The sequence below is a fragment of the Trachemys scripta genome, chromosome 9 (genome assembly GCF_013100865.1).
Source record: "Trachemys scripta elegans isolate TJP31775 chromosome 9, CAS_Tse_1.0, whole genome shotgun sequence".
Classification (NCBI taxonomy): domain Eukaryota; kingdom Metazoa; phylum Chordata; order Testudines; family Emydidae; genus Trachemys; species Trachemys scripta.
Window position 1 is genome coordinate 10,674,413 of NC_048306.1, and position 26,313 is coordinate 10,700,725.

The window sequence follows — 26,313 nt, forward strand, 5'->3', positions numbered from 1 at the left end:
TGAAGATTATCATATGTGGCTTGTGGGGGGGGGAGGGTCAGCATGTTTGTCCACCCCGATCTATGACCTTTCACAGTGCTACAGTTTGTTATTATTTTACTTCTTGTACAATATACAAAATACTACCTAATGCCACACAAGACAAGACAACAAAAAGTCTACCAAACTAGTAGGACGTTGCCAAACAAAAAGCCATTAAAATAATACAGATAATGCTCAGGAATGTGGGATCATCATGAAGTCTGTTGACGCATCCAGCCCATAAAACTGGGGGGTTCACCTAAGGAGTGTGAGCGCCTGCTTCATTCAGGTGCCACCAGGGCATTCGTTATTATTTTGTTTTATAAACTTCCAACTATAAATGTAAAAAAATCAGGAAACTTCTGTCCTCAGTGAAGCCAGAATAATTTCACTGGGACATATGGGGTAAATGAGAGCTGAGGGTGCTCAGTTATAGAACTATCATAGGAGCTAGGTCAAAGTCTGGCTCCTTATATTTATTTGGCCAAAGTAGTTCTTAGGCTTTATTCATAAAACTTTCTCTATTTTCTTCTTAATTGTAAGGGCAGACCTCTCTTGATGGGTATAATTTACTCCTATTCCTATTTCCAGTAGAAGTGATAAAAAAAAAAAGATCTCCACTGTTGTTTGCGGTAGTGTAGCCGTGTTGGTCCCAGGGTATTAGAGTGACAAAGTGGGTGAGGTAATATCTTTTATTGGACCAACTTCTGGTGGTGAGGGAGCCAAGCTTTGATTTACACAGAGCTCTTCTTCTTGTCTTGCTCTTAAAAAAAAAAAAAAAAGACATTTGATTAGAAATTAAAAATTAACATGGTATGTAAAAAATGTAGAATAAAATCTTAATATTCACATTGAAAAGGCATGAAGAAAAAGGACTGTCATCAATTGATGGTCCTCAATGTGGGTTTTTTAAATTTTAAATCAACACACAACCTGGGGAAAGCTCTCTGTAAAGTAACTAACTGGGAATACCTCTGGGTGCTTCTCACATGGTGCTACTGTATTTCCACATCTCACCCATTAGGTCAATGAATCAAGAAAAGGGTTTTTTTAGAGTCTCTGAGGTATCAGTACAGGAGTGAACATTACGGTGATTTAGGAAGGTAATGGAATGAGATTAGACTCACAATTATTTGTGAACTCAGTGTGCTGTCCTGACTGCCTGCAACTTGCTATGCTGAGTAATTTATGCTCATTCCAGGAGGAGATCAGAAGAAAATCTCGGCCCCTCAGCTGCAGTGGCTATTCCGTCAAAGCTAATATTCAGAAATCACACTTTGTGACAAGCACGTTTACAACCATAAGAGAAGCATCCTGATTTTGGGCAGCTCTAGATCTGTATCTATCTACATAAATACATAGGCAGCTGGCGCGACAGGAGGGGGCTGTACCACTCCTTTACTCCTAACCTGGGTTCACCTATGGGAGGTGAGTTTAACCCTTATTTGAACACTGTCCTATTAAATATCTTAGCTGGAATAGCAGAAAGAGCCAGGGAATCCCCTTTTTTTAGGATTAAAAACCTTTACAAATCATGCATCACGCTATCCTTTAACTCATTTGAATCCTTTGATTGGAAGAAAAAAATAAAGCCCCAGTAACTCCCTGTATATTTGTAAATTACCCTACTTTTTTACCCAAAATGAAATTACACATCCAAGAGAAGGCTATAAAAATGCTAAGCGGCTCTTTGCATGTTCAAGTATGGTGCATATAGACTGTATAATTATTTGCCTCCATGCACTGAACAAATAATTCCTTGGATCCAGTTTCTTCAGGGGAAAAGAAAGTGACACTTCCCCTTTAAGGCTAGAGAGGTTTGTGTGTGTGAGAGAGAGAGAGTGTGTGTGTGTCTCCTCCTCTTTGAGTGACACAGCAGTTAGATATGCCTATCAGTAACTTAAACCCCACAAACTCCACCTTCTAAGTGAGGAAGCTGTGGGTTGATGGAAATGTAGTGAGCAGATTGAGACAGACAGTGAATCATTAGCAAACTGCAACGCCAGGATGAACTTGTCTGGAACCTAAAAGGAGAAAACAATCTTAGAGTATTTTGCTTTACGTGGTTTTGTTAAATACAGCCAAAGTGGATCTAACAGCTGGTTGATCACCAGTCCAAGATGCTTCTGGTTTCCCAGCGGGTCATGGAGCCACATATTCCAGTAAGTAGCATGTGGAATTGATATGAACCGGAAAAGTTGTAGTTGATTTAAAAGGGCTTAATTCGTATCCAAATACTTGCCTGCCCAGGTTTAGTGCAGTTTATAACGTGAGCGCCTGTGAGCCTGGGATTGTAAAGTTCTCAGGCGTGGTCCCTGGAAGTGCCCACCTTTTGCTTGTTTTATTCTGCTAGTTTATATTTGTCAAACCACGGCTGGGGTTTTAACAATTTAAAAGAAACCGGGTAACTTGGTGAGAAGACTGAACCCTCCACTCTGATAAACTGGTGTCAGTCTGAAAGGGCAGTTGCTTCTTGGGGTCTGTGGGTGTCTAAAATGGTGCTGAACCAAGGTGATCCCTTCGATTGTCTGGTTTAAAAAAAGAAAGAAAGTGGGACAGGCTGGTGTGTGGCAGGAGAGATTTGAAACTCCGGGAGCTTTGCTTCAAGGAAGCAGACAAAGTGCAGCCTCTGTGTCTGGCTGGGAAGCCTCCAACACTTTCCTCCCCTTTCTCTCTCTGATCGGTCGGGTCAGTCAGAGAACGTCTCCTAGGTCCCGGAATAGTTTGATTTCTTAGACAAACGCACCGTGTTGGTTTGTTCATGATCTGAGAAACACACACGATCCTCCTGCTCCCTGCTAGCACCAGCAAAGAGAGAGAGTACAAATGCAGATAGGAATGCCTCTGGCTGCTGCCTGCACCCTGGCACTGGGCTGAGATGATTAATGCAAAGGGTACTTTATTGTTAATTTATTATTATTATTATATCTCATCATGAAATGTCTCGAAATCCGTCCGGAAAGGAAGGAGCTGCTGTCTGATTTTTATCCTAGATTAAATGCTGACTGCACAGAGACTAATAGGATTAGAAAACTGCCAATACACTCAGCCCTTGGAGCTGTAGTATCCCTGTGTAAACAGAGCAGTACAGGAAGGCTTGCTTTAGTCTAATTACTGGGGGCTTTTGATTTAAACTTAGATCAAACAGACATGGACGAATAAAACCCATCCTTTTAAGGGGACTCCCCAGCAAGGTGTCACGCACAGGTTGAGGGGTGTGTTTGTATTCTGTTGGCAGAAAAGTCTGTGGTTATTTTTGGAGTGTAAAGTGCACACTTTGCAGGCAGGATTTGAACAAAAGACCCAACTGAGAGCATCGGGAGCCCTCGAGTTATTCCCTCAGAGTTTGCAGCCCAAATTCAAACCCCCTTCAATATAAAGCGGTGTGTGTAAACAGGAGTGGCCCCGGAGTGAGGCGAGAAGGTGCCAATGGAGTGTGTGAGACTCGATCGGAGACGGGGGCTGTTTTTAAAATAAAATGCATGCTGACTCACGTTTTTAAACTGTTTTGGTTTCTCATCCTGTGATTAAGAGCCGCGTTTAAGGCAGTCGCAGGGTAAACAAGCAGCCTCGCTGTCTCACTTCCCTGTCTCCCCTGTAACCTGCAGCCTTGTGATGTGGTCTCCTTCCTCCCTTCGCTTTCCTTTGACCCCCCCCCCCTCCTCCTCCTAAATTATCTCCCTGCGGCCTGTTGCTCGGACCCCGTTGGAAGTTGCTGAGGGGGGCGGGTTGGTTTGGGTGTCGCTTGGTGTCTGCTCCTTGCCAGGTCTCCGGGCCCCGGGGTGCAGTGGGATAGGGCTGGGGGCATTGCAGCCTCTTTTTGTTAGGGGGCTGGGGGGAGTTTGTAACCAGGGTGACTTGGAGGTTTCCCGGGGGGAGAACGGCAGTTCCCTGGAAGAAATCGGGCTTTAGTTTCCTTTCAGGCCGTTTTCCCCTGTTCCTGGAACAATAAATTAAAAAGCGGCTTTTGTTTTCCACGAGCCGAGCAAAGGGAGGGACTAAGGGCAGAGAGAGCCGCTTCTGCAGCGAGCCTCGCGTTTGTAACTGGAGATTTATAGGTTGCAGGAAAGCCTGGGACGCCCAATCGCTGTCTAACATGATCAGGGCTCTAATTCCCTCCTTGCAATTTGCAGGCTCCCGTCACCACTTTGCATCTTCCCGTCTCGAACAGATTAGCCCTCCAGGCACCCGGGTGGCTCTGCAGGGAGTCGCTGCTGGACAAGGAGCCTCCCCCTCTCCCACCGTGGGGGCGGGAAGGGGGGTGACCTCTAAAATGACCCCCCCCACACACACTCCCTTTCCCTCCTCTCTGTCGTGCTTCCCCAGCCTGCGAGCTGCAAATGTGTCTGGTCCCTTCCCCGGTGCGTCTGGAGAAATCCCCGCTGTGCGTGGTGCAGGGGGCGCCTTCCCCTCTCCTGCCACTGCAGGAGCTCGCTCGCTCCCTGGCATGTGGAGCAGCTAATGATCCGTGCCGAGCAGGAGCGGCGACTCCAGCGCGTCGTGTCACACGCTGGTGTGGACGCCCTGCCTGCCTGCTGCCGATTGCGACACCACGGCCTGGGCTGATTGAGTTGGGGTTGGTCCTGCTTTGAGCAGGGGATTGGACTAGATACCTCCTGAAGTCCCTTCCAACCCTGATAGTCTATGATTCCATCCCCCTTCCAGGGGCTGGCGGTTCTTTTGGGCGGCCACCTCCGAGCTGTTGGCTGAACCCCCCCCCCCCCCAGCTTTGCAACACTCTGGCGAAAGCTGGGGGTTAAACTGAGCAAGTGGAGGAAATATTTCACCTATTATATAACGTTGGTGTTTAGCCCCTAATCCGTGGTTAATTCCTAACGCCTGTCTATCTCAGAGGTCAATTGCTTGGAAAAAGGAGAGAAACTGACCCCTAAGGCCTGGGGGGACCTGAATGAGTGCATTACCTATTGCAGCCAGAAGTGAGACACCCCCCCCCCCCCACACACACACACACCAAAATCAATTTACCTTAATGTAGGAATTCTTCCTCCCTCCCCGCAGTCAGCTTGCTAGGAGGAAATGGAGGCAAAAAGCATTCACAGGTGCCTTTCCCCTTCCCTGGTTTTAGCCCAGGCTGAGAGGAAGGCTAGCGGGTCCACACACAAAACTGACACTGGCAAATAATAAGCCAAGTGTAGAACGTGGGCTCTCCCCGCCTTCGCCTCCTTTGTTGCTTCCCTTCTGGAGCAAGATTATTGGAAAATAAAGCTGCTGATGTGAGAGATGTAACATATGGTGCCTCCATAAGAGAGGGAGCTGAAATGGCCTTGAACCTGCCCGACTGACCAGCTGTTTGCTGCCAGCAAGAGCAGCTAATCAGCTCTTCCCCTTAAAGAAACATCTCTCTTTTCTCTAGGTGCTCATAGTTTGCATACTAAATAGCATATTCTCAACAGGGGGAAAAGTAATGGCCTCACATATTGCTTTACTAGTTATTGGCATGCTCCCCAGCCCAACACGCCCACACACTGAGCATGAGAATATATTTTCTTATACATTTTATGTAAGAAAGCTGATTACAAGTATAATATTAGGGGTGGGAGGCACTATTACTGTGGTGGGAGATGCCAGATGCTTGCAAGACAAACATATGTGTTTTGTATAAGAGACGCTCAGATGAAAGGCTGGTTGAACACATATACATACATGCATCTAAGTCAAAGGCAGGCAAGAGTAGTTTGAATAAGTTACTGTATGGTCTTAGGTTTCAGAGTAGCAGCCGTGTTAGTCTGTATCTGCAAAAAGAACAGGAGTACTTGTGGCACCTTAGAGACTAACACATTTATTAGAGCAGAAGCTTTCGTGGGCTACAGCCCACTTCTTCAGAGTCTGATTCCGAAGAAGTGGNACATTAGAAGTCACCCTTTGCTAATGGTTTCCTAACATGGAATTTCCTTCTATCTTTCTCCCTCAACCCACCTTCTCCCTCCAGCCAGACACATCTTTCCCAAATTGCTTTCTTTTGCCCTTCCAAACATATGGCACAGAACGACAACTGAAAATGGTCACTGCCAGAGCAGAGAGATTATGGTTATTTAAGACCATACAAAAAGAACAGGAGTACTTGTGGCACCTTAGAGACTAACACATTTATTAGAGCAGAAGCTTTCGTGGGCTACAGCCCACTTCTTCGGAGTCTGATTCCGAAGAAGTGGGCTGTAGCCCACGAAAGCTTCTGCTCTAATAAATGTGTTAGTCTCTAAGGTGCCACAAGTACTCCTGTTCTTTTTGTATGGTCTTAAATAACCATAATCTCTCTGCTCTGGCAGTGACCATTTTCAGTTGTCGTTCTGTGCCATATGTTTGGAAGGGCAAAAGAAAGCAATTTGGGAAAGATGTGTCTGGCTGGAGGGAGAAGGTGGGTTGAGGGAGAAAGATAGAAGGAAATTCCATGTTAGGAAACCATTAGCAAAGGGTGACTTCTAATGTTTTCCTGCCACTGACGTTGACAGTGACACAGATGTGTGGGTTGAAACAGGAACGTCACTGAGTTTTTAAACTCAACCAGGAAATAGTCTGTTGCTGAGGGATGAAAAACAAATACTATGTATCGTAAAGCAGGTGATAGGCAGTTAACAGCTCCTCTCTCCAGTGAGTGAAAAGCTATTTAATGGTTATCTCTGAGCAGCCCAAAGCAAATCTTGTTCTTTTCTAACTGGGTTTCTGATTACAAAAAATAGAATATAAAAATCCTTGCAATTAATAATTCAAACTCAGAAGGGCAAATATTTACAGGATTCCACTTTTAAATCCTTGAAACTGAGTAATTCTTTAGACTTTGAAGAGTGAAGGTAGCTATTAATGTTTCTTGGAAGAGTTACTACTGGCAGCAGTTAAAATATCACGCCTCTTATGGCTTCTCGGTGCACAGATGTAAGAGGTGCCTTATAAATACATTGTATTGGGTATCTTGCAGTGAATTGTTCTTAATATTCCATTGTGCTACTGGACTTTAATATTTATATTGTGGTAGGGCCCAGAGAACCCACTCAGGGTTAGAGACCCATTGTGCTAAGCACTGTCTGAACACACAGGAAGACGCAGTTACTGCCTTAGAGAGTTTATAATCAGAGATCCCAATCTTGCAATCAGAACTCTGCAGGAACAGGGGTCAACTCGTGGGGTTATTAATTGCAGGATTGGGACCTAACTGGAAACTAGCTGCAATGAGCGTAACAAACAATTGGAGGGAGAGGTGAAGGAGAATGGGAACAGTAAATTAAGAAGGCTAAATAGTGTATAACTTGAGAGTTCCCAATCATTTGATCGGTAAATGTCCTACGTTCCTTGAAAAGTTACCTTAAAATAACTTAAAAAAAAATAGCTGTCGAAGGATCAATTAAATCTTGTAAAGAGTGGGGTACTTAGATTTATGCAAACCAGGGGGGCAGAGCCATGGAGAAGTAGGAAGCTGGCTGAGGCTTTTAAATCGGAAGGAAATGGAAAATCCCAAAGTTTGCATTGTTCCTATCTGCTGGCCATTTGTGAGTTGTCAGCAACGTGAAACCTTTAGATGAAGGTGCTGGTAAGTTACGATTCATTAGTAATTGGTATGATTTTCAGATAAAGATAGTTAAATCAATTGAAATAACGATGGCACATTTCCAAAGAAACCTCTTTCTATCTGACAGATTTGCCACTCACTTATTTAAGGAATGATTAATATTGTACGCTGCTAATTTTCAGCCTCTATGGGGAGAGCAGTATTTTAACTCATTAGTAAGGCTTTCTGTCCAATGTTCTCTGCCTTGCCATTTAGAAAAATGTCTTTCACACTGAAGGAAGCAGAAGACACACCAAAGCTTTGCGTTAAAATGTTTTATATCAATATTGATTTCTTTAAGGGGGTGTTATAAAGAGGTAGCTTTTATCCCCTTGAGCTCTTTGGCAATTATCTGGCTGCTATAAATGTTGATATGCACAGAATGGATGTAACTAAAAAAAATCTCTTCATCCAAGCAAAAAAGGCTGACTGTTTGTTGGAGCAGATAGAATGCTGAGAGTGTGAATAGACAAACCCATATGTCGCTGGTGAGAGAGATAAATGATGGACGAACAGGAGCTGGTTACTACGGATCAGCACAATAAACCAATTCCCATCATACACCTCTCTTAATAATATACCAGTTTCAGTGCTATTGATGGGTAACCTAGGTAGCACCAGTCAACTGTAAGTTGTTTTTTTCAACTGTTCTTTTATACATCTCAAAGAATGGTTGAGACTGTTCTAATTTTTTCAGATGTTGAACCCTAAAATTATGCAGCCCTTCATTGCTTGCCAGAAACTTTGGAGCGGGAACTTCAGAAAATTGCCTTAGAATGCCAAATGTAGAAGATACTTTGGTATGGTCATTAAGAGTTTTATCTTGTTTAAACACATAAGATGTGCCTGGTCAAAAAGGACATTGCTCCAAATTAACTAGGCAACTTGTACTGCACTTATCACTGTGGTTTCTGAGATCCTGGTATGTTAAACTGAAATATTTCTTTATTTTGAGTGGAGGTAGCAAATGTATATCCTATTTTATTCATTACATTGCTGGTAATCAATAGAACTGCTCTGCCTTTCTTTCCCCCACTTCAAGTTACTGACAGCGTCAGGAAAACTTTGCAAAACAATCAGAATTTACATCCCTTTCTGTATTTCTCTTGCTCCTTATTATGGGGAGCACTTTTTGTGGAAAACCAAATGCTTTGTTACTTAAAGGTTTTACCTTATCTCCCTCTTTCCTGCTGGATATTGTCACCTGCAGTTCCCTGAGAGCCAGATTGTGCCACCTTAATTCAGGATGAAGGCCTCTCTCTCCATGTGAGTAAGGGTAGCAGAATTGGGACCATAGTTCTCTACGTATGACCTTATCATTTTCAAAGCAACCAGTTGCATTGTCAGAGAGAGTAATGTTCTTTTCTCTCTGGGTGGGCCCATTCTGGTAACATGTGAGTAGTCCTACTAATATAAAAGGGACTGTGATTTTCCTCTCCTGAGTAAAGGTTCACGGATCAGGCCCTGTGTCCTCGAGGAAGGGGAGTGCGAAATGCCGTACTCCCACTTCTCATGGCTGCTTGTTGGAGGAAAGGAAAGGGAAAAAGGCTGAGAAAGCTGGAGGAGACCATCGTTTGGGTCAAATTTTTGCTTGGCCCTTGTAGGGGAGAGCAGTTGTGAGGGAGGTGTGAGCTTGCATAAGGCCAGACTGAATTGCACCCTCTGTGCTCTGAGTAGGACTGGTTAGCTCTGGGTATAGCAGGGAATTACTTCTTATGATTATTTGTATGACCATAGCACCTAGGAGCCCTGTCATGGACCAGGAGCCCATTGTGCTCGGTGCTGTCCCTACCCCAAAGGACTTACAATCATCTTCTGAATGCCTGTGAACCTTACAATGCTCTCATGGGGTGATGGAGGTGCCAGTAGGCCTACGCTCACAAAGGGATGTGGCAGAGGGCATGATGTAGCCTCTGTATCTCCCGTTACTCCTCTTGGGGCAGTGAGACTTCCTACTACCTCTTAGTCTAGGCTCTGCCTAATCAGTGCAATGAGCCGGTGATGAGTATTGACCCATTAAAGGGCTGCTACTGACAGGAGGCACCCGGTGAGCAAAAAAAAATGTATTTATTTTGCAAGCTGTCCAAGCTCTAAAAATATTGTTATGAACTAGTGAAATTGTATCATTGGCAATGACCCACCTGGTCCTTCTAGTGGACCATTTCAAACTCTTGCTTCTCTCTTTGTCTCCCTGTCCCAGGCAAAGAACTTGGCAGCTTTATCAACAAGGCAGTGCTGTACAAGTACCTCCTGGAGCATGTCCTAGTTCATTAATCATTAATGAGCTGATATTTCCTTACGAATGCACTCCCAAGTAGATCCGAGAACCTCAGAGGCACCAATTTTCCTTCATGTTTTCTTTTGAATCTACCTGGTGATCTAACCACAGCAGCCCATTGTGCTCTCCAGTTTAGGAACAGACAGCTGGAGGTTCAGTCCGTTGCAGACATGATATGGATTACCTCTGCAGGGGAGGGTGTTAAGTGTCTTATTGTTTCACCCCATGTCAGGCAATCTATTGAGTGGCATCAGTGTAAGAGCCCTGGGGGGAGCCGTTTTTTTGCACCTTCCACCTTCATAGGTAATGTGTAAACCAAGTGGGATGGAAGGCGTGGGGGAGAGGTGAATAGCTGTGTAAAAGCAGTGGATCTTTTTGCAATATAAATGCTTCTCTGTCTTTCCCTCTCTAATTAGAAACCTTATTTGGAGGGGCTTGTTAATAAGACAGTTTTATATCAGTCATTAGGGTCAGAGAAATATTTACTTGAACTTGACACGCACACACAAATTAGTGGAGAGTATAGGGTGACCAGACAGCAAGTGTTGAAAATCGGGACGAGGGTGCGAGGTAATAGGAGCCTATATAAGAAAAAGTCCCAAAAATCGGGACATCTGGTCACCCTAGGAGAGTATCAACATTGTATGGACACGTGTCTTATATTTTGCGTTGGTTTTTCCTTACTCTGTTCCAGTGAAGGTTCTTCTTGTCTTTGAATCAAATACCTATGATTTTTTAAAAATTAAACTCTTCCAAACCACACCCATTTAATTTGTCAGAATTATGCAACACATTTTATTTTGGCAGAGAGTAGGTAGAGCTTTGCTATTCGAGATTTACATTAAAATCAGAACCAGAAAGGTAGCTTTCTAGTTGTTAATATTAGAGGCTGATCATATTGTGATTATAAAGCCTGTACTGCTATGTAAGGCTATTTAGTTTCAAGTTGTTGATCTTGATCAGGGTGTCTACAACAACAATAGCATTGATTTCTAAATCACATGTTTTAAATAAGCTTTAGGTGTTAATACTGGCTATTTGAAGACTTACTCTGACTTTTGAATGTTACTCCTTTCGGTTGGACTGCAGTTGTAACGTACTTGCCAATCTCGCATGTTTTTTGTGCATATTCTGAAAGACTGGCAAGCTTTATGCTATGTTTTGTGAAGAGGGCCCGGTTTTCCTAAGCCGCTTGTCTGTCAGGGATTAATTTAACCTCTAATTACTACATTTTCTTCACAGTTTGCTGCACATGAGCATGTTATAACAAAAGCACAAAGAAGGATGCCATTTTATTTAGCCACTACTCTGAAATTAATTTAGGGGGGTATAGAGTCAAACCTGACACACTCGGTGTTAAAATAATTGTGCTGGCATTAGAATTACAGTACATAAACTTGTTGCTTCTAATGATACAACGGCACTAGTGTAAATGGTGTTGTTAAATTGTTGTAGGCAGAGTTATGGAAATGATTTATAGCTAGGGAAAAATTATAATTACGGTTTCGGCAAATATTTCCCCAGAAGTACTGCTTTAATCCATTCAATAATTTTGGGTGAATTTCAGGCTTTTATAAGGGTGACTTTTAAAGGGCTTCTTAATTGCAACAAACAAGCATTTAATATGGCTTGGGTTTCTTCCAGACTGGAGATTTTTTTTTCTTTTCTTTTCTTTTTTTTTTTCTTTTTTTTGTTTTGTTTTTTTTTAATAGAGAATATTAGGAACAACACACAAGGCTGTATAGTCTGTATGTGGAACTCCCACTGACCTCAGAAAAGGTGCTTTGAGAACAGAGTATGGTCCTGAAAGAAGGCGAAAAGAACTGTATTGTCTGCTGGATCTTTTTCATGCATCTCCTCGTCCTAACGGTGACCACCTCTGAGCAGGCCTACTGAAGTTACTTTGAAAGTGTAATTTATTACATATGGCTGGAAAATAATTGGTCACATATTGCTGTTTTACTTCTAGCAGAAACAAAAGGTTACTGTTTGCTTTGGGGTCATGTATGTGAGTTGTGCAGTGATGGCCCAATCCCGCAGTCCTTGCTCAGGCAAACCTCTCTCATTGAATTTGATAGGACGCATTCTCTAATTAAGGACAGAATAAAGACAGCAGGGTTTGACTCTGAAACTGGCCTTACTGAAGATGTGAAGGAACATGGCGTCATCACATGGTGTTGGGGCAGGAGTGACTAGATTGGCAAAAGAAGTAATAGAAAGATGGATCATTCTCTTTGTCCTGAAGAGAATTCAGATTATTTCCAGGAATCCCTTCCTTCTATATTCTCCATCCCCAGGCCAAAGTGTAACCAGTTACTGTAAACATTTACTCCAATAACCCCTAATTTGAGGGTAAATTGGACCTAAATTAAAATCAATCAGTGTAAGGGACTGGATGGTTCAATAGACTGGTAATGAGATATGGAGCCTTCTAGTAACCAAAAGTTATATTTCATGGCTTTTTGATAGCTAATGTGAAACAAGTTGTAGGTCCCACTCCAGTTCTTAGTGGCCTCAGATGTCTCTGTGACATTTGGTACCTTTGTTTGCAGTCTTGACAAAGAGGCCAAGGACTGAATGAGCAAGGAGACTGACTAAAGCTCTCACTACCCTTTTCAAGTGTCCACTAATTTTGGTTGCCTCAGGTTCTGCGCTCTCAGTTTTGAGATCCCTAGGACCTGATTTTTCAGAGGTGTTGAACATCTACAGCTCCACAGATTTCAGTGGGAGCTGAATATGTGCTCTACCACTGAAAATCTAGCTGTAGGCGTCTCAAGACGCACCGCCAAAAATGGAGGCAACTAAAATTAATGGACGCAGTTGGGGAGAGTAGGCATTAGCCGTTCAAGGTATGTCTACACCGCACTTTGGAGCAAGCTTCCCAGGCACAGTTGCTGGATTTGGGCTTGCACTAGTGCTCTAAAAAATTAGCTGTATAGACAACGCATTGAAGTTGCAGCTTGGGCTCTGAAACCTATCCCCTTGCTAGGCTTCATAGCCCGAGCTCCAGCCCGAGCCGCATCTTCAAAGTGCTGTCTACACCAGTGGTTCTCAAACTAGGGCCGCCGCTTGTTCAGGGAAAGCCCCTGGCGGGCTGGGCGGGTTTGTTTATCTGCCGCGTCCGCAGATTCGGCTGATCACAGCTCCCAGTGGCCGCAGTTCGCCACTCCAGGACAATGGGGCCTGTGGGAAGCGGCGGCTAGTACATCCCTCGGCCTGCGCCACTTCCTGCAGCTCCCATTGGCCTGGAGCGGCGAACCGTGGCCAGTGGGAGCCGCGATCGACCGAACCTGCGGACGCGGCAGGTAAACAAACCGGCCCGGCCCGCCAGGGGCTTTCCCTGAACAAGCGGCGGCCCTAGTTTGAAAACCACTGGTCTACACAACTATTTTTAGACTGCTAGCACAAGTCCCACGGGCCGGAGTCTGTTAACCCAGGCTGTAGGCTTGCTCTAAAATGCTGTGCAGACATATATTTACTTTCCCATCCGTGAAATGGGGCTAATGATATTCTTAAGGGTGTGATGTGACGGTTAACTAATTAAATTGCTTATGATTCATTGACTTCTTCATTTTCCAGTGCCTTAAGTCTGGCACCTTCCACATGTCTGAAACTTATATTTAAAAATAAAGTCTGCTAGCATATTACTGTGGCCCTACTAAATATGAACATTATTTAAAATCAGTTCTTTGTTGCAAACTTAACATTCAGAGAAAGTTTGACTGCTGAAGCCTTCAAGCAGAATGTTCCAGTTACACCCATGCTTTGGCTCCAGTGACCCAAAAAAACTAAGTTTGAACTCTTTTTAAATGGACATTGCTTACTGGTGTCTTCCTCTTTGGTAGAGGCAGGAATGAAGAAAAAGCTCTCTAAGGGTGGGGAAATGAGACATGCTTCCAGGAATACATTATAATAGTTTGTTCACCAGCTGAGGTTTTCACAAGGTTCTATTTGCCACAATTGATTATGTGAACATGCTAAATGGATATTGTAGTTTGTACTGTTCCACTCAAACCCTAGAAGCCTTTTCCCAATACAGTCAGATAATAGTTTGAAAATAACTATCAAGTATCCATCTGGTATGGTTAACAGAAAGATACAGAATAGATACTGAAGGTAATTTCATTTTGCTATGACCAGCTGCTTCTGCTTTTACTAGAGTTTTCAGAACGCAGACTTTATGTATGGAAATAATCTCAGAACTTTTATGGTATTTCAGTAACCTAGTAGATCATGTTTAAGGACTTGGGTTTTGCCTGTTTTTCTAAGGATATTTATTTTCTTAATTAACTCTGTTGATTAAAAAAAATCACACGGGCTGCAAAAACAATTATGTACAGTACTGTAGTCAGTAACACAGGCAGAAGGTTTTGATCTGTGGCTGCCAAATGGTGACTCATTAGAAAAGAATGTTTGTTCCTCCCTTTTCAAAGAGAGTTACTCACTACAAGCAGCAAATATCTAGTTTTGATGCTACTGCTCTGAAATGCCTGACATTGCTGATGCACTAAAACATAATTCTTTAAGATTATTTGATCGCAGGCGACATTCAGATTTGTTTCACAACTAGGGATTTAAAAAAGGCTACCTTTTTAGCACCTCGGTTTGAGTCTAAATAATAAAATCTAATTTAAATCAACTATATTGTGTTTTAATAATAATGGGGGTCCTCCAAGTATTTTAACTGTGGATCGTTTAAGCTATTTTTAAACACATGGGACTAGTTCATCTCTGGTTAATTTTAAACAAATTTGCATTGGGTAACAGCAGGACATTGGCATTTGTGTGACGTGGAAGATTCTTTCTGCCTTTTACCGCCAAGGGTGATATGCTCTTCATTTTTTTTTTTCAAATATTTCATCACATAGAACGGTCAGTGAGCTGTACTCAAGAGTGACTGCCAAAATCCACCCAAAGAAGTGTCCTTCGCTCAATATCCATATTGTTCTTGGCTCTCTGAACCTTGTCTTTTCTCTCTTCTCCCCTTACGCTCCCCCATCAAATTTGTAGAGTAGGTAAAGTTTGAAATCCTCCCTGTCTCATCTCCTATGCTTCTTATTCATGGGCTTGGTTGGCTTGAACCTTACATAGCTCTGGATGGATCTTGCCTTTGACTTGAAGCAGAAGTGAGTGCATTAATGGCTTTCAGTCTTTATCAGAAGTGAATCGTGGTCACAGATCCCAGAAGGTAGATCAGCCTTAATTTCAAATGAAAGTCCTATGTCCTCAGATAACTTCTCACGTCAGTTAAAATTCAGTATGATCATATTCCATGGGTGTAGATGAGTGAAATGTAAAATTTAGGACAAGCGTGAAGGATACAAGTAAAAATTGGGATGCTTTTCCTTACCCCCTCAGGGCCCCTAAAGTCTGTCCGCTATAATGGAGTGATTTGATGACTTTGTAGTGTTAAACTAAAAGGATAAATCTAAGTGCCTTGGGAGTGGGGAAACAGATCCAACAATCAGAAAGCAAACAAGTTAATAAATGTGAAGTTGCTGGAGAAATGCTACTTCTAGAAGATTGCAGAGACAGCTATGACTTTGGGACAGTCTATTAGTATAATTATGTTCATTATACATCGTGCCATTAATTGGATGCTGTGACTGCTCTTTGTTTTGAAGGGGGAGTGTTTGGCTTTATTGGAGAAAACACTATTAGCAATAGATTTAATAAGTTTTTCAAGGTCACAGACAGAAGTAGAAAGCACCCCACTTTGTTTCTCCATCTCCTCTACATATGTGCTTTACATCTGGAAAGAGTTTGACTCAGGCAGTCTTGTTTACCTAAGTCCTTCTGGCTCTGAACGTCTCCTATCAGCTCTTTTTCTTCTCCCCTCCTCCCCAAAGCTGACAAGATACACAGCTTTTGAATGACTCTCCATAGAGAGAGAGTTTGAAGTGAAAATTAGCCACTCTAAATTGTTTCTGATGCTCACGTGCCCAAACCACATACAGTCAGCATACACAGAAATCTTGCGAGTTGCGGTAATGTAGAATGTCAAGTGCTGTTGTGTGAGGAAACCCATAGCACTCGCCTGTATGGAACTGATTTTTTGGATGTTGTTACTTTGTGAAGATAAGGCATGAATTAATTATCGGAAGTCTTACGTAAGCCAGTAGCTTTAATTTTATCATATCTAAGGATGGCAGCAATGGCAAACTGCAGGGTAAATAACTGATACTGGCGGCTGCCAGTCCTTCTAAGTGTCTTATATCTGTAACTGCATTTCTAATATTTCATCATTTAAAATGGTCTCCATAGTAGCCCAGCACTCACATACAGCTTCAGACTAATCCACAGAAAGTCCCTTTGTTAGTATTCACACTGTGAATAGAAATCGTTATAGACCTTTACGCTGGGATTCTGGAAAATTGTACCATTGAATGGCTTGCCACACAGAGTACAGTGGAGCAAACTGTTACACTTTTTATGAAGCCAAGAGCTCAGTTAAGTTAAATTACCCTAGTGTTACATGAGTTTATAATGTTCACACAATTACAAAGAAAATGCAGCTAACCAAGACTAGCTAGTATGGACTGAAAACATTACTCTTTATTTTCTTTAAGAAGCCTGATGAGTGTCTGTAGGTATAGTTCGTATACAACTTCCATGCCCGGTATGTCAGCTGGGCTTAAGCTTCTGCTATGATTTCCATAGTAAACTTTATTCCCGGGGGTTTCTAATTAACCTATAAACACTTTTTGTGTTGAAACTTGCTATTCTGTTTCTCCAGCTGGACTCACAGATAAAGGTTTTCTTTGTCCTTCACTGTGTTTCTTCAGTTTACAATTATTCTTTTCCTCCTCTTATTTTATCTTTGTTCTGCAAGAGCAATTAGACTCTTTCTTCAGCAGAAGATACGAAGTGCACCCTCTCTCTATCCATGTGCAGTGACTTTTTTCCCCTGCCAACAGGTGGAGACAGGTATTAAACTGGGGGATAAAGTGCAGGGTGGCTTGCACCTTTTTTTCCATCTGTCTCAGCTGGCAAAACAGTCTTGTATTGCCCTGTAACCATCTCAACTTTATTTTGTTAGGAGGATTTTTCTGCAAGTAAAGTCAGCTCTTCCACTGATCTAAAGCCCATCTATTAGATGACTGACCAAAGCAGGCATCTATGAATTTAGATTTAGACATTTAGTGCAGAGCTGCAATATGTAGTGTTTGGCTTTGAGCCGATGCTCGTTGTGGCATATAAGTCTCACTAGGAAGCAGGCCCACTGAGATGGCCCTGAAGATTATGTGAGTTGCAGATGAGACTGCTGCCTAAAACTCCTTCTCCTGAAGAGGTTTATGAGAACCTTGATGCACTAATTTCGTGGAAGAATAGATGCCAGTCCTCCTCCTGCCCAAGGTTTGGGAGTTACAGGCTGTCTTGAGTCTCCATCCTCCTGGACATCAGAGAAGTGTTGTTCTCCTCCATTAACTGTAGGCTTTTTTTAAAGATTGCTTATGTAGCAGTACATCCTGATATCAGGGGACTGGAGGCTTGTGTTGCTCCTCAAAAGAAGGAACTGTAATTAATGTAGTGTAAAAAAGCAGAAGGGAATGTAGGAAAGACTTCTATGGTTCTCCCTACAAACTTCCTCCATATGTGGAAGAAAATGATCTCCCTTGATTTCACTAGAGAATAAGGGCTGATCTAGAAGTATGAATGCTCCAAAATGAATGTGTGGATGAACTCTGGTTTCCTACATGACCAAGAATACCAAACTTTAGGTGGCTTTCAGTCTGAAACGATGGTGGTTTCTGGAATGGGAATATTCTCTTTCCTATGTTCAGGAAGCTTGAACGTTCTTGATTAGTATTCATTTAGCTGTAACTGATCCAGGAAAAAATGGTTCATAAATTGGCTGGCTAGAGGAACTTGCAGTTCTTTCTGGAGTCCTCATTCATTGGCCCAATTGACATACTAGAGATCTTCTTTGTAGGGATGTGGTGACTATGTTTAATTCACCTGTGACACTTTTTATCTCTAGAACACTTTACAGATATCCACCAATTAATCTTCACGTGATGCTTGTGAGTGAGGTAAAATTAAGTATTGGTCTTTCCATTTTACAGATGATGATGGGGAAAGTAAGGCAAAGAGACTGAAGAGATTTGAAGAAGGCTACAAAGAAATCTAGAATTAGGCCAGGTCTATGCTACAAATGTATCAGTATAACTGTGTCACTCAGGGTGTGCAAAATTCATGCCCTTGAGCAACGTAGTTATAACAACTTAACCCCCGAGAGTTTCTCCTGTCAACATAGCTACCACCTCTTGGCGTAGTGGATTAACTATGCTGATGGGAGAAACTCTGCTGCTGGCAAAGTAGTGTCTTCACTAAAGTACTACAGCGGCACAGCTGCAGCGCTGTACGTGAAGACAAGCCCTTAGAATTCAAGAGTTCCTGGTTTCTACTCCTGTAGCATGGTAATATTTCTTCCTTGAGAGAAGAAAACTGAGAGAGGCTTTGAGGTAAAGTCTTGAGGAAGTCCTAGAGAACTTAGCTGAGGTTACTGGTGGAAGGTTCAAACTGTTCCATTGGTGTTTCTCCAAGTACCTTGAGTTCAATTTCATCTTTTCAGATCGAGATTCTGTGTTCTCCTCCATTGACATTGCAATCTCTGACTCAACCATATGGGGCTTCTCTCCTCAGGATTTCTTTTGCTTGGGTGTTGAACACTCTCTCTATAGGCCTCTTCTCAGCCAGATGTCCTATCTCAAGGAATGATAGGTCTTGAGGTGTGAGTGTATGGAGAGGGGTGTGATTCATGAATTCCCTCAGAAGCAAACATGGTGATCCTGAAGTAGGGCTACCTTTTTATTTTGGCCTGTGATTTCTTGATGTTATTCCTTTGGTCCCTGATTAGCATATGTTTAAGCGCTTTGCTTGAACTTTAAGCATGTGAGTAATCTCATTGACTATTCATTCAGTACCCCTTGACTTCAGTAGGACTACTGACGTGCTTGAAGTTAAGCATGTGCTTAAAGTAAATTGCTCAATCAGGACCTTTCATGAACAGTTTCATGTCAGCAGTTTTTGGCTTTTGAGAAAGAGGAGTCAATTCAGAAAGCTTAACAGCTGAAGCAATTCGTATCCAAGGAGGAATCTTAAGGGAGAAACCTCCTTTGCAGACCTGTGTAAAGTGACAATGTGATGTCCATCTTTTGTCAGACTATCCAGCTTGGTTGGATGTAACGTGAAACCTCTCTTTGGGAAGCAGAACCTTCCAAGGTGAAGCCTGAAGTGTCTCTCTGCATTTGGTAGAACTATTGGTTCTTAGTCCCACCAGACCTACATTGGTGCAGAAAGGGAAATTTTGTCCTAGCCTGAAACCTGCACTAGTTAGGCACCTTGCTTTGGTCCCGGGACAGTGGCTGGAGCATTAATCTATAACTGAAAGAAAATATTCTTTGTTTGAAGATAGTTTCTGTTCTTACTTGTACCCAAGTTATCGCTATGCAAGATCCAGAATAAGGAAGAAATGCTTTCCACTGATTCAACCCCGAGCCTTCTATCTGCCTGCACCTTCTGCTGGGAGCCTAATTCTGCAGGGCAGAGAGTATCTGCTATGACTTGCTGAGACTTCTCTCCTCTCTTGCAGGCTTGAGCTTTTGGAGAGAAACTATCGGAACCCACTTTGTCTAGTCTAGATTTGACTATAAATTCAGTATCCTGCTGTTCTTGGAATCGCTCCTTCTAGCCTTAACATTCTATGGTGAGGTATCCTTCAAGAGGCAGGACAGGAGAGTTGAGCTGTGCAGCCTTGCTCTCTCATTGCTAGGTTTTGGTTCAAAATGTTTATTTGTTTGGACAAGCTTTTTATTCTCCTTTTGAGAAAGAACTGAGGGATCAGCAGAAACAACTGATTTGCTTCATCAATTTAGTCTATCTGGCAATCCATTTATTTAAACTTTGGTATTTAATTTGATAAGCTCTTCTCTTGCGTTTCTTTGCTTCCGCTCATTAGCCAGTATTCTTCTGTGCTACCGCTTGGAGGATTGTACATCAGATAGCAAAATGACCAGAATATGCCACTCTAAAACGACTTTTAAATGTGATTCAAGCAGAACTGCAGATAATAGGAATAAAAGAATAGCTGTTTAATGGTGTTATCAACGGGGAAAGAATTTAGGCAGGATTATGAAAAAGAAAATTTTTATTAAGAGTGGAGGATCTAGAAGAATGAACTGATATTCCTCTGGGTCTCTGAGCAATCAATTTCCCTTTCTAGTATTCAGTTACTGCTAATTGTATTGATTTTTATCAAATATGTGTACAAATCAATTTTATATTTTAGTGCTGTTAAAAGCTTCCTTCCTTCCTTATAAGCATTAGTGCCCTGATCATTTTAATTGTCTCATTTTTAATCCTCTGATTTTGCTGCCTATTTTCTTTAGATTACTGTTTATTTAGACCTTTAATTGGTTAGGGATTACACCTCTTCCCCGATATAATGCTGTTCTTGGGAGCCAAAAAATCTTATCACGTTATAGGTGAAACCGTGTTATATTGAACTTGCTTTGATCTGCCAGCGCGCGGAGTCCTGCCCTCCTGGAGTGCTGCTTTACCGCGTTCTATCAGAATTCGTGTTATATCAGGTCGCATTCTATCGGGATAGAGGTATATATATAGATGTTTAGGGCCTGATCAAAGAGACCTCACTCAAGCAAGAGTTCCCTGAGCTTAGTGGGACTGTTTACTTGAGTAAAAACTGTAGGGATGGGCCCTCCTATTGACTAATAATAATACAGGATGGATAGAAAAGTCCATATAGCATGACCTCACCCCAAACACCAAGGGGTAGGTACATGAATTGTACTGTACTCAAGTTCAGATAAATAGAGACTAAGGATAGAATAATACTGACTCAGATATATTATTAATAAATAGATTATGAATATGAAGTCGGTAAAAATTAAACTTTTAGAATAATGCAAGCTCTTTGGGATGGACAAACGCCCCCATTTCTGGTCATTGAGTAGCTCATGCCCTTACAGCAAAGTAGTTGTCTGAGACCTCTCTAAGCACAGGAAATGTATGGCGCTCAGAACAAAATAAACCAACATTCTCCATTTGTGTTTGTTTATGCCCATGGCAGTTTAAATTGTTTCTGTCAAACTTACCTATTTTCCAAGATATCACTCTTTTTCTCTCTTAAAGGAAAGTACACAGCTTTGAGTTCAAGAAAATATATATCCTTTTATAAGTAAGCCAGAGAAATTGACTCATATAATTGAAGTGGTTTGGTCTGTGCAGAGGGCTGTCAGGTACTGTATGATAGACTTTGAACTTTTAATAGTGTGAGCACTAGTAATGAGAACCAGAGGAGTTAGGACTCTGCTATTCCACTTACCTCCAACTTTAATATTACACTGCAGATTTTATGATACTGTGTTTTCTGCTCTCATTGCCAGGTCACTCTTTGGAGGAGGGGAGAGTTGTATAAACAAATGTCCAGATATATGGGAGTATCTAATTTAAAAAAAAATCTCCTTCCATAAAGAAGTCTAACATCACGAGAGACTTAAGTTTTAGATTTTAAACAAAAATTGTTCTCTTCCCCAGTCCTGCTGATGTTTCTTCATAACATAGCAATCCCTGCTGAGAAACTGAGTAAAAACCACAGGCTTCTTTGCTTGTCCTATCTGCCAATAACTGCTCCCAAATCCAGCAGTGCTGTGGTGAAAGAATGCCCTTTCCAAGCCGTTGTATGTGCTGTGATCTGTATTGCCCAATGTAGCTCCCATTTAGAATTTTTTTTTATTTAGAAGCCAGGCAATCAATAGTCCTTTTTATCCCTACTTCAGAAGGAAGTGGCATCATTTTATACATCATAGCACAATTTCATCACACCGACTGGCTGTCATAACAGCTTTTCTTGCTACTGCCTGTTTGATAGTTTCTGGTACAGTATAGTCACTTAAAGCATAATCATCTATACAGTATTTTAAAAGCTGGTTAAGAGAAATGAGTCTATTATTGTTTGATCTGTGTAGAGAGTAGGATACCTAGCTGCATTGCAAGTTGGAGTGAGGGTGGACATATTCTGCTTATATTAATAGATGAATGCCTATAGAAACTGGCATGCCTTATACCCTGAAGGGGAAGTAAGGGCTCTGTGGGAAGAGAAGCTGTGCTAGTGTTGCCTCTGGCTTTGCATAATATTGCAAACTGCAAGTCCATTTTTGTCATGAGGTTTCTGCAGCATGCCCTGTATTAGGAATCACAAACTGGATAAGCTACATGAGGGGTCATTATAACACAGAGAAGATAAATGTACCGGTTCTGCTGGAGGCTGTCCTCAGGCTGTTTGTTATGTGTCTCTGACACTGTCACTACATCACACACTTCCTCGATCTCGGTATTACTCTACAAGCCTGTCTAATGGGAGCCTCTGTTGCTGATTCCGGCTTACCCTGACCTACTTCTTTCTTGTGTCCCAGCAAGCTGTCAGGAGCTATCAGAGCATTGGGAGCTGAAATAAACACTCACTGAGGGGAAAAGCAAGTCTGTCTCCAGTGAATGTAATTAGCTTTGTTTAACTGGCTTGTTTGCTTTGTAAATCGCATCATTTTTAGTCAAATTTAGGGTGTAAAAATATCTGTAATTAAAATCAAATGGTGCACGACCTCATTAAAGTCAAGGGGTTTAGAAGTTCAGCAGAAAAAGTGTTTGAAGTTACGACGTGTGCGGTGTGCCTACAGTTTTTTGGGAAGAAGAATTAAGGATACTTCTTCTGAAGAGTAGTTTATTATTGCAAGGTTCATGTCTTTGGACTTTTCCTTGAATTTGATAATTGAGACTTGGATCTTTATATCAAGTAGTGCAAGTTCACAGGGTAAAGTTTTAGAGCTGCTGCTTCTTTTCTCGCTCTCCTATGAGCTAAGCATCAATACAGCATGTGTAGGTTGAATCCCCACTGCTTTAACAGGACATAATTTAAAATATGCCTCCGTTCTGCAGGGCTGTGTCCTTTTTGAGTGTTGGGCACTGAAGTCATTTTGTAGTTGGGCTGTGCTAGACAAATACAGAACTAGGTTGGCAAGGCTTCATTTTAATGCAAGACAAAGACCTGTAGTGCTTTTATCAGAGTGCATGTTGGGATCCAGTTTTTCAGATACCATACTGCATTAATTTTGAGAATTGATACGCAAGGGCTCCATCAACGTAGGATCTCAACCCCTCTTCTGTTGAAGTTGTTATTGACACAAGTCCTATGATTTCAGTGGTATCATGATCTGGCCTATAATGTAAATCTTCCAAATAAAGACTCTTCTTCTTGCCTCATCAGAAACACTGTTTTCACATTCTTAGGGTTTTTCCCCCCCCCTTTACATTGTGAATGTACAGACATACCCACATAAACAAATGCTTTCTAAGACTACATCGGTTACATAGATCCCATCCTTGCACTGAACCAAAACATTAACAGAAATGGACTAAGGGCCGAGACAAATAATCCATCAAAAAGAGCATGTTCAAAAGAATAAAACTTGCCACCGTGCACCAAAAGTTAAAACACAACAGAGAAATTACTTTGTATTAATTCGATAACTTCCATTGTTGTTGGCAGTAGAAGAAGACCTGAAAAGGAGTTCTGTGTGGCTGAAAAACGTGTCTCTTTCACCAGCAAAAGTTAGTCCAATAAAAGACATTGCCTCACCCACCTTGTCTCTCTATGTATTAAATCTGTTTCACAAAGCAGCAGGATTCCCTTCATCTCTGAAAAGAATGAAACGTTGTTCAACCAAGTGAGATTCAACCATCTACCCTACTGAGATGTATTTATGGTACCGTAACTTCACGGAGGAACATAATGAACAGCTTATTTGCTTTATGACATTTTATACAGTTCACTGACACACTGCATGGTCTAAAACAAGATGGGAAGGAGAGATGCTGTTACTTGGGTGCTTATGTTTTTGGAGCCCTTTTGGCCCCACTGAGCTGTGTGCACAAGATACAGGGAAACTGCCAATCGTATGTCATTCAAACAAAAAGAGACTTACTGCAACAGATGATTTTTTTATTATTATTTAAATCGCCAGCCACACATTAAGGTTAATAAGACTTCTTGGAGGATCAGATTATTTTCTTGTTGAGTCAAAAGAAAAAAAAAATGGTCATCACCCTGGTTACTTGATTTATATACTACATCCCTTCCCCCTGAAATGTTGTGGGTTTTTCTTTTTGGTACACTCTCCTGGACAATCTTTGCTCTCAATGTAATTCCATCGACGACATCATCATCTGGCCCTGCATCTCCTTTGCTCTTGGAAAGTGCCAGGAATACGTTGGGCACTGCTGCAATCAGAATAATAAGTAGTTAATTGTGGGCTTCTCATATTTGGCCGGGGCTATTTCATTAAGTGAAGCTTTGCTTAGAGGACACAGAAAGGGACAATGTTCGCTGAGACTTCAGCCATTTAGCTTAAATCAACCTCCTCCTACTGCTATTGACATATCAAGAGAACCAATGAGGCATGTTTAATTACGCATGCACCAAGTTTACAATTAGTCTGCAGCTAGTGACAGTTTTTTTTCGTTTGATGCAGCAAGGAAAGATTTGATCCTGCAAGAGGTCTTATTAGCCTTAATGTGAGCAATTTTATCATTTTAAATTTAAGTGGAGTGTTCTTAGCTTCTAGGTCAAATAATTTAATCTGATGCTCTAATGTTACGGGTTTAGCAACCCTTCTGCTTCCTCTCTGCTTGTAATAAGTCACAGAAGTATGGCTTGTTGCTTGATAAATGGGTTAACAGTATTCACAAGGCAGGTAATAGAAATCCATATTAATAGGTGGAAATTGGTTCTTGATGCTAGGCAGGAGAGTCTAATGAAAGTATTATTGTTAGTTTTAGCTTCCAGATCCTCTGGAAGCTGATAGCTAAATACCCATATTACAACCTTATTACCTATTTATCACACCATATAGCTTACTGGATGTTTATTAAATTACATTCATGTTTACTGCCTGTTTGTATACTTTTCACTGTATGTGTTCTCAAAGGAAATTTTCTGGAAGCATTTCAGAAATGCATAGCTATTTTCCCATTCTCTTTATACACTGGAACGATCGTTGCCAACTGTCGATATACAAATAGCTTGGAAATTTTAATTGTTTCCTGCTAAGCTGCTAGAAGCAGCTAAACCAACTCTCTTTAGTTTAGGAATAATAGGTAAAATATCTGCAAAAAGCATTGTGTTCCTAGGAAGGGTAGAATTTATTCTAGCCATAAAACAATGTCCTGAGAGATGCACTTACGTGGCTTCAAATGCAATTTATCAGTAAGTGGCTTCATCAAGGGGTTTTTTAGCTATATCCTTCTAAACGCTTCTGGTTCTTTTGAGTGGTGGTGTTTTTTTAAAGTACTAAATAAGATCAGAAAAGGGAAATTTGGTATTTCAATCACATCTATAATTTCTCCTCTTTATGGAGCTTCTCAGCTTTACATTTGTTCTTATTTTCTTTTTAAACAGCACTTAAGATTTTCTATCTAGACAAGCTGCTGCCTTTTTTTTATAATCTCTCTAATCTGATGGATTCCCTTACCCGGAGTGGAACAAAAATCCCTTGTGTACTCTTGTGGAGCCTCAGAACCACAAAGAGGCTTCAGTACGTTCCAAGGGATAGGAGGAGGTTGCAAGTTTGTTACCTGGTTTTTGTGCTGGTTATGATGTCTCCTTCACAAGTCCATTTGAGAGCCTGTGAAACAGCAGAGGAGATGGATAAGAATTGAAGAACTCAAGAGCTTCTCACTCACTTCCAACCAAGGCCAACCCATACCCATTCCCAACTCTCTCTAGGCACCGGTATCCTAGTGGTTGATGCTATACTCAAGATCAGAGACGCGGTAATGTTCAAGATTTCTTTAAAATGTATTTTTGTCCTCAAGCCACACAGGCCCATGACTGGAAGTTTGTACCAGTTTATATTTACTTAAACAATCCCAAACAGGAAACTGACTTCTAGTCTTACTCTGAGAAATAACTGTAACATGTAGGAGGAATATGTAATCTTTCTGTTCTCCTAAATCATTAACAGATGCTTCAGAAATACCAGCGCTTGGTGTATCAGCAGCCCCCAAGTAAGACGAACGCAAGACTCTGATCCGGCATGCTGATCCATGTGGGTTTTACCTTTGTGCCCACTTAGAGCCCCATTGACTTCAGGATGCTCTATACTGGTAGACATTTGTGCCTGCACAGAACTGTTGAAATCAATGGGGCTCCTGGGTTCAGAGGTCTGCCCAACGGGATCAGCTTGCAGGATCTGGTCCTAAAATGGCAGTGACTGAGATCTTGATTCACATCCTTGTCTGTCTATCTACTCGAAGTTTGGCGTTAGTGGAATATTGTATTAATCCCCTGGTATTATCTCTAAGATACTGTGGCTTGAACCACTCTTCTTGGTTTGTTTTTTAAAAATACTTCCAAATGGTTCAGTTCTGTACTGAT

General features: G+C 41.7%; 1 protein-coding gene across 3 annotated transcripts in view; it reads left to right on the plus strand.

The window, feature by feature from the left end:
* MAMLD1 (mastermind like domain containing 1) overlaps positions 1-26,313 on the plus strand; it is a 338,436-nt gene that overhangs the window by 240,478 nt on the left and 71,645 nt on the right. Inside the window, exon 1 of one of the 3 annotated variants that reach the window (XM_034781140.1) lies at positions 1,929-2,183. The exons of the other annotated variants lie outside the window; for them this stretch is intronic. Coding sequence (XP_034637031.1) covers positions 2,142-2,183 — 42 coding nt within the window. The 5' untranslated portion in view covers positions 1,929-2,141. Of the gene's footprint in view, positions 1-1,928; positions 2,184-26,313 lie in introns of those variants that run through there. 3 annotated transcript variants of the gene reach the window in all.